At 49.7% G+C, this 13,661-nt stretch overlaps 2 protein-coding genes across 3 annotated transcripts in view; one reads left to right on the top strand and one right to left on the bottom strand.

Moving 5' to 3' along the window:
• MNAT1 (MNAT1 component of CDK activating kinase) overlaps positions 1–3,468 on the top strand; it is a 74,730-nt gene extending 71,262 nt beyond the window's left edge. The window contains 1 exon segment of the mRNA XM_068105073.2: positions 2,406–3,468. Coding sequence (XP_067961174.2) covers positions 2,406–2,410 — 5 coding nt within the window. The 3' untranslated portion in view covers positions 2,411–3,468.
• Positions 1–13,661, bottom strand: part of LOC137437031 (cGMP-dependent protein kinase 1) — a 128,376-nt gene that overhangs the window by 37,665 nt on the left and 77,050 nt on the right. The window lies entirely within an intron of this gene.

Raw genomic sequence — 13,661 nt, forward strand, 5'->3', positions numbered from 1 at the left:
ACACCCATTGGTTGGACAGTTCGTCTGACTCCACCCACAATTTATATACTCCGTATTTGTCTGAAGTTTCACAGGCCTCTTTTGTAAGCCTTGTGCTTTTTGACTCTCTCATGGCTTGATCTTGATCTAATTCGATATCTAATTTCATTTTTCATCATGATTAAGATTGATTAAGACTGCGTTGCAAAAAACGGAAAGAACATCGTACGGATATTGATGTTTTATAAGGCAAAACACATTTTAATACCCGTTTCTGGTTGGGCGAGATGTGGGGAAAGGGGAGATCAGAGATTTTTAGGCGGGGGGGGGGGGGGGGGGAAGAGGTGAGGGGGGGAGGGAAAGAGAGGTGAGGTGACGACATAGTGAAGGGAGGGAGGGGGACATAGTTGTTTCCTGTGCAACCTTTGGCTGCTGGTTGCATCAATTTCTGGAAGCACGGTTTTGAAGCAATGTTTTATGGCCGGATGCCCTTCCTGCCGTCAACCCTGTTAGTCGCCTCTTGCAACACACAGGGAATTACCAGTGAGCTGGTACTCATTTTGCCGACATTGGAAGGATGACAGGCTGAGTCAATCCACCTGGTGTTATTTCAACGGCACAACAGGGGCTCGAACTCTAAGATCCTAAGATCAAGCTAGCCACCTTAACTGTTAAGCCAACACCAGGCTTGATGACAGAGTGATGGAGAGGGTGGGGGAGACAGTGAGGAGGGGAGACAGTGAGGAGGGGGCACAGAGTGAGGAGGGGGCACAGAGTGAGGAAGGGGCACAGAGTGAGGTGATGGGGGATAAAGTGAGGGGGGGGAGGGGAACAGTGAGAGGAGGGAAGGTGACAGAGTGAGGGGAGGGAGAGGGGAATGAGTGAGGGGAGCGAGTGTGGACAGAGTGAGGGGAGGGAGGAGGATAGGAGAGGGGGGGGTGATGATATGGAAGGGGGAGAGGAGAAGGTGGGGTGCAGGGAGAGAGGAGGGGGGTGGGTGGGACAGAGAAGTAGAGGAGGGGAGAGAGAGAAGTGGAGAAAGGGGTATGGGAGAGACAGGAGAGATGGTAGGGTTCAGGGTCAGGGGGGGGTGGGAGGGAGAGGAAAGAAAAGGGCCATCAATAATAATACTGTTGAAAACAAAATACACACATACACACTCTGTAGTTTGTATGTATGTGTGTGGTGTGCAAAATATTTTAAAAGCTCTGGCTACGAGCCGCGAGCATGACCTGCTCCTGCGTTCGCTGCCGTGTGTTTCACGTTTTCATGGCTTTTGCGGGATATCCCATCATTCACACTGTGAATAGCTTCACGTGATATTCTGCCTCCGTTCACAGGTAAACAATGTTTCACGGGATATCCCAACAGACAGTAAACATTGCTTCCTGGGATATCCCACCAGCTGCATAACACGTCATACCTGCGAGTTACTGTACAGAATGAAAACACCACAGTATCTATTAGTGCAATTAGTTGTCTCCCTTTTCCCCATTGAAACAATGGCACGGCATTCACTCGTGGATTTTCATCGACATTCGTGGATTATTGCCGACATCGTGGGTTTTGTCTCTCCATTTCCGGAACTTTCATCAACCTTCGCGGATTATCGTCGACATTCTAGGGATTTCCCTCACCATTCGCGGATTTTGCCTCGCCATTCGCGGATTTTGCCTCGCCATTCGCGGTTTGTTCCTTGCTATTCGCAAATTTTCACGATTCGGGAACCAATCTCCCCCTTTTCCATTGAAACGATGCCCCACTTTCGCGGTTTTGCTATTCGCGGATTTTCCAGGAACGTATCCCCCGCGAATAGCGGGATCCCACAGTACTGTATTCAGATGTCTAATATTGTGCTATTATCTCCAAAAGCCATAATTGATACTTTTATGCATGAATTGTTCTGCTTTGATCCATCGATCACATATCAAGAGATATATTAACAGAATATCTTTCTGACCTCAAAACAGCAATGAAATAACTAAATATTGTTGCCTAAAAATGTAATAACCCCAACAAACTAGGATGTGTGTGTTTCATTGATTGTCCTATTGCATACATGTACAATCATCAATAGTTGTTGCTCTGATCAATATGTAATGCATGTTACTCAATGCTTGTGTCTCACTCTATGATGAATATCAAGGGAAAAGGAATAAGTGGTGGTGATATTTTTTCACATGTCAGAATTGCATGTGTAAGTGTACTCACAGCCGAAATGTAACTTGCCCCAGGTGTGTGTGTGTGTGTGTGTGTGTGTGTGTGTGTGTGTGTGTGTGTGTGTGTGTGTGTGTGTGTGTACACAAATGGAGATGCATAATTAAGTCCTTATTTTAAATATAGAAATACTCTATTGTTTTTATAGGTACAGCATTAAAAAAATGTTTATTGCCATTAATATATATATATATTTTCTTTGCTTTCAGATTGATCCGTTGTGGCCGAAAGAGTAACTGTTGCTCAAAGAGCACACATTGCTGCACGGCATGGTGGCAAGAAATGGGAAGACATGCCATGTTGGATCCGAAAACAACAACTGTCACTAAAAGTTTATCACAACTGGTTCAGTGATGGACGCAATAAGATCAAGAAGACGTACCACAGGGAGATCACCAGAAAACATTGACTGGGTACGAAACATGTTCATATAAGGAGCCCAAAGAGGTCGATCAGACAAGCGTGAGGGAGAGTGGAATAAGTTATTGTACAATTAGGGTAATTTTGAAGAGGGACTTAGGATGCAAACCATATGTACAAACCTCATCATGTTCAGCAGTTGTTCCCTGATGATTGTATGACAAGAGAATGGGGGTTTGTGAACTTCTCCTTCAGTGGATCGATGACTGTCCAGTTCTATTAATTAACATTTTGTGGTTGGTGGCTGCTTTCCATGTTGGCGGTTTTATCAACAGGCATAACTTCTCCAGAAACGATAGTCAAACCCAGGCAAATCCAAGCAAAACTGCTTGTTTGGTGCGAAATGACTTCAACCCAACTCATTGGACCATACAACCTCCATGACACAATGAACGGACAGAGATACTTGGAAATGCTTCAAAACTTTCTTTCTCCAAAAACTCAGAAATGGAACAACACAGATGAAAGGATTTTTAATGCAACATGGTGGCGTGCCACATTTCTGCAATGGAGTTCATAATTTTTTGGATACCCACTTTCCACATATGAATCGGGTGATTATGACCGATATGGTGGGAATCCAGGAGTCCTGATTTTAACCCTGTGCCCATTTTTTTTTTTTTTGTGGGGATAGGCTAAAGAAAAGTGTATTCCAGCAGACCTACTCATTTGGACAAATTAGAAACTTATATCCACAATGTTTGTGCCGATTTGCTGGAGGAGTTTCTTCGGCGTTCATGATAAAATGTTGTTGAACAATTGAAAAAATGTGCTGAGAATGCAGGAGCTTACTTTGTAATGGAACGTTCACAAATTAAAATGGTAATAAATATGGCCTATGAGGGGAAAACATTTTTTGGTGTTTTATCTACATTTGAAGCACCCGCTACCTACGGGAATGGCCAGGGAGGTGCTGTTTGTGTTATTATTCTTAATTAAACATGTAATTCAAAATACCTGTCCAAAATACCTCTCACTGCATAATTCAAAACACCTCACTACACTGGAAAACGAGAGGACAGGAATAATCTAAGCTCTATGTGGTAATCTAATCTACCGAGAAGTTTGTCCACAGCACTGCTTACATTTCACGCATTAACTGGGTGTGACACCATCTCCTATTTTGCAAATCACACCAAACGAACATCATGGAAACTCTTCAAAGAGCACCATAAACTGCTGAAGAACTTGGGCATTGGTGAACTCACAGAGGAGACAATCAAATCTGCAGAAGCGTTCGTCTGCAGAATATATAATGTGCACAGAACAACCTCTGTTGATTCAGCATGACATATGTTGTTCTCCAAGACTGGTAAACCAGAAGCAATGTCACCGACAAGTGATGCTCTTCATTTCCATTTGATGCGAGTGCACTATCAAGCCATGGTATGGAGAAATGCTCATTGTGCCATACCTGACCGTCCTGCATCTGTGGAAATGGGATGGAAACGTGGTGATTCAGGACTAGAGCCTATTCTGATGTCACCGAGTCCAATCCCAGAAAGTTGCCTCGAGATGATTTGTTGTGCATGCCAGAAGCAATGCAAGACTCGACGCTGCAAATGTCGCCATTCAGAGTTGAGGTGCACATGAATGTGTGCCTGTCAGCAACAGAGTGATGATCAGACCCTTGTATGAATTTGATGTAGTTTGGCAAAACAACATGTGTGACATTCCTGAATGTTTGTGCTTCATGGCCATGTATACTTAATTTTAGAATAAATGGTTGTGTGAAACATTGTCTTCTTAAAACAATTTCCCATTTTATAGTGTCTAATTTCAATATCAGTTTGAATGTCTCTTTTAATATATCGCCAACCATAATATAGACTAGACGGATTTATGAAAAAAAGCCATGTATAAACTTCTAGATGCATTTTGGGGTAAAAGTTGTAAAGTTAAAGTAAAAGAGACATTCAAACTGATATTGAAATTAGACACAAACTATTCATGATATTCAATGTATATTCAATGTATATTCATGATATATAAATGCTTGTTCAAAGAAATTGTCCAAAAATGGCAATTTGGTGGCCATTTTGTTTATGCTAATTAGAAGGTCCAAATCTCAAAATTGGGCTTGGGAACCGGGTTAATCGAATTCAGCATACCCTAATTATGTTAAAAAGTGAGGTTCCCAACTTTTACCCAAAAATGCACCTAACATACACATTTCTCAGAAATCCATCTAGTCCAAGATTTCCAAAGCTCATAACATGCAGGCCATGCAGCAATTAATCTCTCAGCAACAACGGATCAATCTGAAAGCAAATAAAAAAAGAATATTAATGGCAATAAACAAGTTTTCAATTTTTTTTTAATGCTCTAGCTCTAATAACAAGAGAGTATTTCTATATTTAAAATAGGGAATTGATTTATAGATCACCCTGATCACCCTGTGATCACCATTCTCTGTGTATGTGTATGTATATATATATATATATATATATATATATATATATATATATATATATATATATATATATATATATATATATATATATATATATATTGTTACGGACCGCGGATAAGATGTTGGTTTGCCGAGCGGATGGCCCCGCGGCCCTAACAGTTACCCCGACTAACCCGATTCCCGAACGTTGGCCAAATTCGCGCCACAGATATTCAATATGGAAAAGACAAAAGCGACACGGATGTGAAGAAGAAGAAGAAGACGAAAAGGTTGGAAATACTACTAAATTTATTCCTATTATTTACATGCTCAAAGTAACCAAGGAAGAAGGAAAGATAAGAAAATAATATACAGAAGATATTAGAGACACAGTGCAATTATTAACTTATACAAGCTTAATTAAATACCCAGGGACAAGACACACGGAACAAACTCACGTACACAAAAGGATGGAAAGGCAGGAGGTGGATGGCTGGAGGGAGAGGAAGGTCCAAGGATGCTGCAGCACGATCGGCGCGTTTGGCAGCCGCCGTTCCTTCGCGGCCCAGCTCAAAACTGCCGTCCAGGCCCCAAGCTGCGGTTACTGAAGCTGCTGTTGTTGAAGCTGCTGTGTTGCTGCGTGGACGTCGCGTGCTTTCTCCAGGCTTCTTGCTGTTAACTCCTTTTTTTGGTCCAACTTTGGCGAGCAAGGCGACGAATAGCAGGCTTTGTGCTTCCCTGGATATCCTTCGGCAGTACCTTGCGCGCGCGCTTTTATAGCGCCTCCGGCGATCAAGCCGCCGGCCTTTAGGACACGCCCATCGGTCAGCTCGCCTCGGCCCTGATTGGTGGGCACAGGCCCTCTGACCCCGAGCTGAGCACATGCTTAATGGCGGCTATTGGGTGGAAATCAGCAACCCACCGCTGTAACAAACCTGTGCCCCGTGCAGTTGGCAATGGAGGCTTGGAGGGGATGTAATTGGCAATTGAGGCTTGGCAATGATGAAAGGGGAATGTGAAAGGAATCTACTCTATTTCACTTGGTGCAATGGAGTGTCATCTTAATGGAAGACAAGGCCTTACCCTAATACACATAATAAAGATATAACTATCAACCAGGGGGAAATCTATGATTGGCTGACGTGATTGTTTATGACCTAATTATGGGACGCCCTTTGACCTTTATACATAACTGGAGTAAGGAGGGTCCAAAATAAAGCACTATTTCACAACAATTTACAATACAATACAACACAATAAAAAAAACACAATCCTCATTTCCGCAACACTGCACCCTCCTCCTCTTAGGCACGTCCCGGGCCTATAACTTTAACTTAGTGTGACACGTAGGTGTAGTTCCCTCTACTTTTAACCTGACCCTGAGTGCGACAGTTTTAAAACATAAATAAATATGTCCCGCTGCTCCATTGCACCCTACCTAACAGACTCACGCCCACAGCTAACCGAATTGCGGAATGGTCTTCAAACTATACACTGACGGTGGGGAGCATTATTTACAATGACGTTACTTTATTTACAAAACTAACCCAGGACCTGTGATTGTTCTTTCTGGGGGGGAGACAGTCTGCTCTGCATCGACGCACCATGAAAGCACCCAAAACGCACCAACACACCCTCAAGCACCAATCGGTGCACAGTCATCATTGTTCATGAAAATAAAAACAACAACCCCTAACCCTGCAGGTGGTCTCTTGCTCTTTGGCTCCCTCTGCTGGCTATTATTATTTTCCTGGTGTTGTCATCTTCCTTTGCTGGCGGCCTATTTGCACTATTAAAATGCACCCAACGTGTCCATTTTTATTTATTTTATTTATGGCCCACAGGGCCGACTAGTGTGGTTCACCTGTGGGGCATCGGTGCCCTGTGATCAAGGTCCGCCAGCAAGATTTTGGGCCTTCATGGCCGGTTCCAGCAGAGGGGCCATGCCCCAACCCATGGGGTCCATAAGTGGTGCTCGGCCACAGACATGTGGTCCATAATGTGGTGCATCAATGCAGACAGCTGGTTCTGGGAGTTCCGGGCGCACAATGGCGGACTCACGCACGCTCCCCTCGGCGCCCAGTGGCGCACAGGTCCTCATGTGGGAGACAAAAGGGGGGAAAGACAGATGAGCGAGGGGTAAGGTCACAAGGGTACACATCAATCAAGGCAATGCAAGGCGAAGTGCGTACGGAGAGCGAAGTGAGAAAGTTCGTCCCTACCGTACGTCACCCCCCCTGTCACCTACTCTACCCTTGCCCTTACCCCATATTTACAAAAATCTACACATTTACAAATTCGTCGCTAATGTCACATCTTCCCCCTATACCAAATTCGTCTTCACTCCCTCTACTTCAAAATTTGCCATCACCCAATTCATCATCAATCCTCATAAGGAGGAAGAGATGGAACATCAAGCACAATGTCACACCCACGTCATGATGCGTCTCACATTCCAAAACATTTGCATCATAAAAATAACAAAAACCACCTGGCATGGTGTGGAGGTACGTCATCTCAGGTGTGTGGATGCAGATGGTGCGAGGAGACTTCAATCCTAACTATCCTCTAAATGACTTTAACACACTTTACACTACCCGGGGTCTTTCCCTGCCAAACCATTGGCAATCTTACTCTATGTGGTTTTAAAAACCAATTCCCATTGACCAAACTGTGGTGCTTCTCAATTTGGGGTCTCACTCCCCTGATTCAACTCCCTGTGCCCTTGCACAATTTCAGGACTGGGGCGTGTAGCTCTCCCAGCAGGTCTACCCACCTGCACACCTCCACCACTGCAGTTGCCACCCGAGCTTACCTAGCTCCTCACCCTAACCTATCTAATTGGGGAAGGCCCCTCCTGGCTCTGTCACCCCTCGGTGCCCTCTGGCACTGGGCTACGCGGGTCCGTCCTCCGGATCCTCGGGCCCCATCCACAACAACTACCGGCTCCCAGAGCCCACCTGCGGCCTCACCTGGCCGGCATCCTCACAGTGGTGGAGTGCCCAACCAACTACACACACTAACAGGCTACACGCCCAGCCATTTCCACAACACTAATGCACCCATCCAATCACCATTCTTCCACCACGCACCACAGATGCCAATATCCAACCACAATTTACCTGTACCCTCTACCTAACACTTACACTACCCTCCCCGGGTATTCGTGATGGGGGTCCATCCTTCCCCCATTCACACCTTCGCACCATCCACTCCACTCCACAGTTTCCCCCATACTCACTCCACGACCATCCATTCCAATACTCCATATATTCCACACTCCATGTATTTCACACAACCATTCTCCATTCACCTGTAGTTGCACACCTGTGCAATCATACCTGGTGCCACCTGCACCCTCCTTCCTTCCTGGACCATTTGGTCAGCACAATACTCATCACCATCACTCACTCATACACTGCTCCATCCACCTGTTCCTTACACACGGCATCATCTAATTTACCTGGTGCCCTGCTAACTTAGTGCACCCCGTCTTCCCTTTAAACTAAGCACATACCACGTCATTATCATCCAAACTACCCTCTCTATGTCTCCAGCTACCTGTCCAATGTAGCTACCTAACCTTACCGTTACCTATTGTCAATCTCTAGGTCCCTACACATTATCCAAACCCTCCCGGGCTAGTTTTCACTGCCATAAACCCCATAACTAGTGCTCCTTTGCCCCCGCTGTGAGGGATGACAGAGTTGACATCCTACCACATCGGGGACGTCCCACTACCATCCCCCCAGTCCTCTGACGCTACGAGCCCCCGTCGCAAGAGGTACTGGGTCCTGCCTCGGCATCTAGAGCCGAGGCGATCCATGAGGGCGCCTGCTCGCCGGCATAAGGTCTTATCCGGTCGGCATGGACGATCCCAGGGAGGGCCCCTGGCCCCATTTTGATCTTAACGACCACGTCACAGATTTGCGACAGGACGACTCCCGGGCCTTGCCAGGGGGAGGTGAGTTTTGGGCACCTTCCCTTCCGCCTCCGGGGATTAAAGAACCAAATCTTCATCCCCGGAGCGTACTGACTCCCCTGGCTCCGGTCGTCGTACCTGCGCTTCATCTTGGCCCCCGCCAGATGGAGCTGGCGGCGGGCGAAGGCATGGACCCGCTCCATGCCTTCCTCCAGGTGACGTGCATAACCCTCCCTCGGCGGTGTATCCGTGGTGTCTGGCACGGGACCGCATAGCAAGTCGGCGGGAGCCCGTAACTCCCGCCCATACATAAGCAACGCTGGACTGCATGCGGTGGCCCCGTGCTGGCTAGTTCGGTAGGCCATTAACAGGTACGGGAGATGTTCATCCCAGTCATCCTGACGGGTGGTGGTGAACAATGCCAGTTGTTGTACCAATGTTCTGTTGAACCGTTCCACCATCCCGTCAGATTGTGGCCGCAAGGGCGTGGTTCTGGTTTTCCGAATTGACAGGAGTCTGCACACATCTTTTAATAATTGGCTCTCAAAATTTCGTACCTGATCGGTGTGCAGCTCCTGTGGAATCCCGTGCCGACATACAAATCCTTCCACGAAGGCCTGTGCCACAACCCCGGCTTCTTGGTTGGGGAGGGCGTAGGCCTCCGGCCACTTGGTAAAATAGTCCATTACAACGAGGATATACTTATTACCTTGGCGGGTGCGGGGCAGCGGTCCTAGAATATCCATAGCCACCCGCTCAAGGGGGGCCCCCACCTGATGTAATTGAAGGGGGGCCCTCATCCTCCGTGCTGGTCCCTTTTTGGCAGAACAGGCGTCGCATCTCCGACACCAGTCCTGTATGTCGCGCCCCATATTCACCCAATAGAACCTCCGGCGGACCCGAGATGTTGTCTTTGTCCTGCCCAAATGGCCGCCGGAGCGGGTACCATGCACCTGTTGCAATATGACGTTCTTAAATTTGTCAGGGACTATCACCAGCCAGGAAGTTCTATCAGAGGGAACCTCCACCCACTTGCGATACAAGATGTTGCCTTTCAATTCCAGGGTCTGCCACTGAGCCCAATACGCCTTTGTCTGCGCCCCGAGGGGGGTGACCTCTTCCCCTTTTGGTCTTTGCCCCAATTTGACCCATTTGAACACCGGCCCCAGAACGGGATCCTCCTGCTGGGCCGTGCTCCATGCCAAAGTTCCAAATTCTTCATCTGCGGTTAGTGGCAAAATTGGCCCTCTCACCCGGGTTGCCCGGACGACGAGAATCGGGGCAGAATCGCCCAATTGCTCCCTCTCCTCGTGTCTCGCACAAAATTTGCAGTTTTCCCCCAGACAAGGACGCCGAGAGAGTGCGTCCGCATTACCATGGGCCTTCCCGGCCCTATGGGTCACATTGAAATCGTACTGCTGCAACTTTTCCAACCACCTTGCAATTTGGCCCTCCGGTTCCTTGAACCGAAGGAGCCATTGCAAGGAGGAATGGTCAGTTCGAACCGAAAATTTCCGCCGTGGAAATGGTTCATGGCAGCCAGCATAGCCAATAACTCTTTGCGAGTGACACAATAATTTCGCTCGGGCCTACTTAAGGCCCGACTATAGTAACCAATCACTCTCTCCACGCCCTCCTGTGTCTGAGATAAAACTGCGCCCAATCCTTCCTGGCTCGCATCCGTGTCCAGGGTAAACGTACCTAGTGGGGTAAGCTAGTCACTAGTGGGGTAAGCTAGAAGGGGTGCGGGTGTTAGACACCCCTTCAATTTTTGGAAGGCCTCGTGGCACTCCCGTGTCCAATTAAATTGCGTCCCCTTCTCCGTAAGCAAGTGGAGGGGACCGGCCAACTCCGCAAATTTCGCCACAAAACGCCGGTAGTAGGAGCAGAGTCCCAAAAATCCCCGCACCTCTTTGATGGTATGTGGTGCGGGCCACTCCTCCACCGCTTTAATTTTGTCTGGGTCCGTTTTTACCCCCTCGCGGCCAATCACGTGACCTAGATAGGCCACCTCTCTTGCAAACAAGGTGCACTTACTCGGGTTCAGCTTCAACCCTGCCTGTCTGAGGCACCCGAACACCTGGTCCAAATTAGCTAACGCCTGGGGGAAGGTCTTGGCATGTACTAGGACGTCATCCAGGCATACCAGGCATGATTGCCATGGCATGCCGCCTAGTACATGTTCCATTAATCGCTCAAAGGTGGCGGGGGCGTTACACAAACCAAACGGCATCACAGTGAACTGATACAGCCCCTTACCTGTGGAAAATGCCGTTTTCTCCTTCCCTGCCCTATCCATCTCCACCTGCCAATACCCACTCTTGAGGTCCAAAGTTGTGAACCAATTTGAGCCCGCAACGGCATCGAGGGTGTCATCAATCCTTGGCAGGGGATATGAGTCCTTGAGTGTCACGTTGTTTAGCTGGCGATAGTCCACGCAGAACCGCGTGCTCCCATCTTTCTTTTTAACCAGCACAACAGGTGACATCCAAGGACTTCCCGAGGGCTCAATCACGCCTGCGTCGAGCATTTTTTTAACCTGCTCATCAGCTCCCGCCCTCCTGCTCCAAGGGAGCCGTCGGGCGGCCTGACGAATAGGCCGGGCCTCACCGGTGTGGATCTGATGTTTCACCAGGCCCGTACGTCCAATATCCTCGGTGGACAAGGAGAAGAGGTCCAAATGGGACCCAACCAGTTTGTGTAAGGCCTCCCTCTGGGTACCTCCCAACTCTATGCTACTCCGATTTACCATGGGATCGGGCCAATTCCTAGAACTGATTGAAGGCTCCCCCTGGGGCCGGCTCGGCTGGACGTTTTCGCCCCTCACTGACACGACTTCGCTAACTGGGGTGCAGCCAGCTACCTTTGTGCCCCTCACTATAGTGCGTGGTTCTGTGCTAATATTAATTACTCGGACGGCCACCACCGGCCCGTCCATTTTTACAAGGGTGCGGCCCACGATTAAACCAGGTATGGATCGCGCTGCCACCGGTTCGACCAGGCCGCAGGACTCCTGCCATGTCGGGCGAGCTGACCATCGGGCCGGCACTATGGCCTCGGCCACCGGAGGGATGGTCACGGCCTCAGGAGCCTCCAGCTCCACCCTCTCGGCCGTGCTCACCCCCTCCAATGGTAGCTCTTCCACTCCCCATCGCAGGATCCCCCGACTCAAGTCGATTTTACAACCGCTGGCAGTCAACAAATCCAACCCTATTAAGCATGGGTCGCACACCTCCGCCACCCACACCTCTATCTCTTGCTTTACCGATCCCAACTTGAGGGTCACAAAACCACGCCCTATGATCGGGGCCGTTGCCCCGGTAGCCAACTGCAAACTATAATTTTCCAGACGCTGGATTTTACCCCAGCCGTCTGCACTCGAATTAAGGATCACGGGGCTGATGATCGTGGCGCTGGCTCCCGTGTCCACAACGGCGTCTACCCCAACGCCGGCAATTTTGCACCGAATTGTTAAGTTACCTGTTCCAATTTGGCCACAATGAATGACCTGTCGCGTCAACGAGGGCTTCTCTCCATCCCCTACTGCCGAACACCGCCCTGCATGCCCGGCACGTTCTAGTTTCCCGGGCCCTGGTGGGGGGGTGTCTGAGGTCGGCTAGGCCGATCGATACTGGGCGGAGTTGAGGGCATCGGCTGACGGGGAACGTCCCGGCGCGGAGCTCGACATTCCCACGCACGGTGACCCATCCGAGCACAATTATAGCACCTCACCTGGTAAGGTGCTTGCCTCCGGTATTCCAAATTTCCCCCCCTATATGTCCGAATTGGGGTACTCTGTCGGGGACTACCGGGTGCCACCACTGGAGCCGCCTGCCATGGTCCAGGTCCCGCTCGACGCCGATCCACCAGCCTCCGAACCATGCTCTCCAGGTCAGGGCCCCCGTCAGGGGCCGGCCCCCTGGGGGGGGGGGCGACCCCCATCACGGGCCCTACCTGACGCACCGCCACTGCATGGCGCTCGCCTCCCCGGGCCAGGGGCCTCGCTGCTTCCCAACTGGCCGCAGCGTCGGCCGCCTGACTCATGGTCTGCGGGCGCCACATGGCGAGCCCGGGAGGGCCTGGATAAAGTGATCCAGCGCCAGGCTTTCCTGGGAACTCGCTGCCATGTCCGCGTGTGCAATCCCTATCGCGCGGCGAATATCGTGAGCAAGTTCCCCGATGGTCTCCTGGGGCTTGCGTTTACGCTGCGCAAGTTGAGCTTTAACAAGCTCGCTTTGCTGCTCGATACCGAAACGATTAATTAAAGCCGCACGGAGAGCTGACAGGGTGAGAGCACCCGGTGGTAAAGCTGTCAGCACCTCCGCCGCCGCACCGCACAGCGCCCCTACCAGGTGTACTCCACCTTCGTCCGGACTCCAACCATTGCCTCGGCACACGTACTCAAACTGCGCCAGGTACGCCCTCAGATCACTCTTGCCGTCATACGGTGCGAGTGGTACCTTGTGGGCGCCCGAAGGCCGGACCCCGCGCGTCACTCCTGGTGGAATCAACATGGGACCAAACCGTTCGGGCTCCCACAGTGCACTATTCCCGGGGGGCTCCCGCGCGTCCCCCGTCCCTCCAAACACTACCCCTCTTGGTGTCATTGCCTGGGTCGCCCTTCCGCAACCCGCTACCCACTCCATACCCGCACATCCTTGCTCACCAGCACCCTCCTCACTCCCCATAGCCAGACCTCCTTGCACACCTCCTCTTTCCACACACTCCGGA

This window comes from Myxine glutinosa, chromosome 11 (assembly GCF_964187855.1).
Source record: "Myxine glutinosa chromosome 11, kmMyxGlut1.1, whole genome shotgun sequence".
In the NCBI taxonomy this organism is placed as follows: Eukaryota; Metazoa; Chordata; class Myxini; order Myxiniformes; family Myxinidae; genus Myxine; species Myxine glutinosa.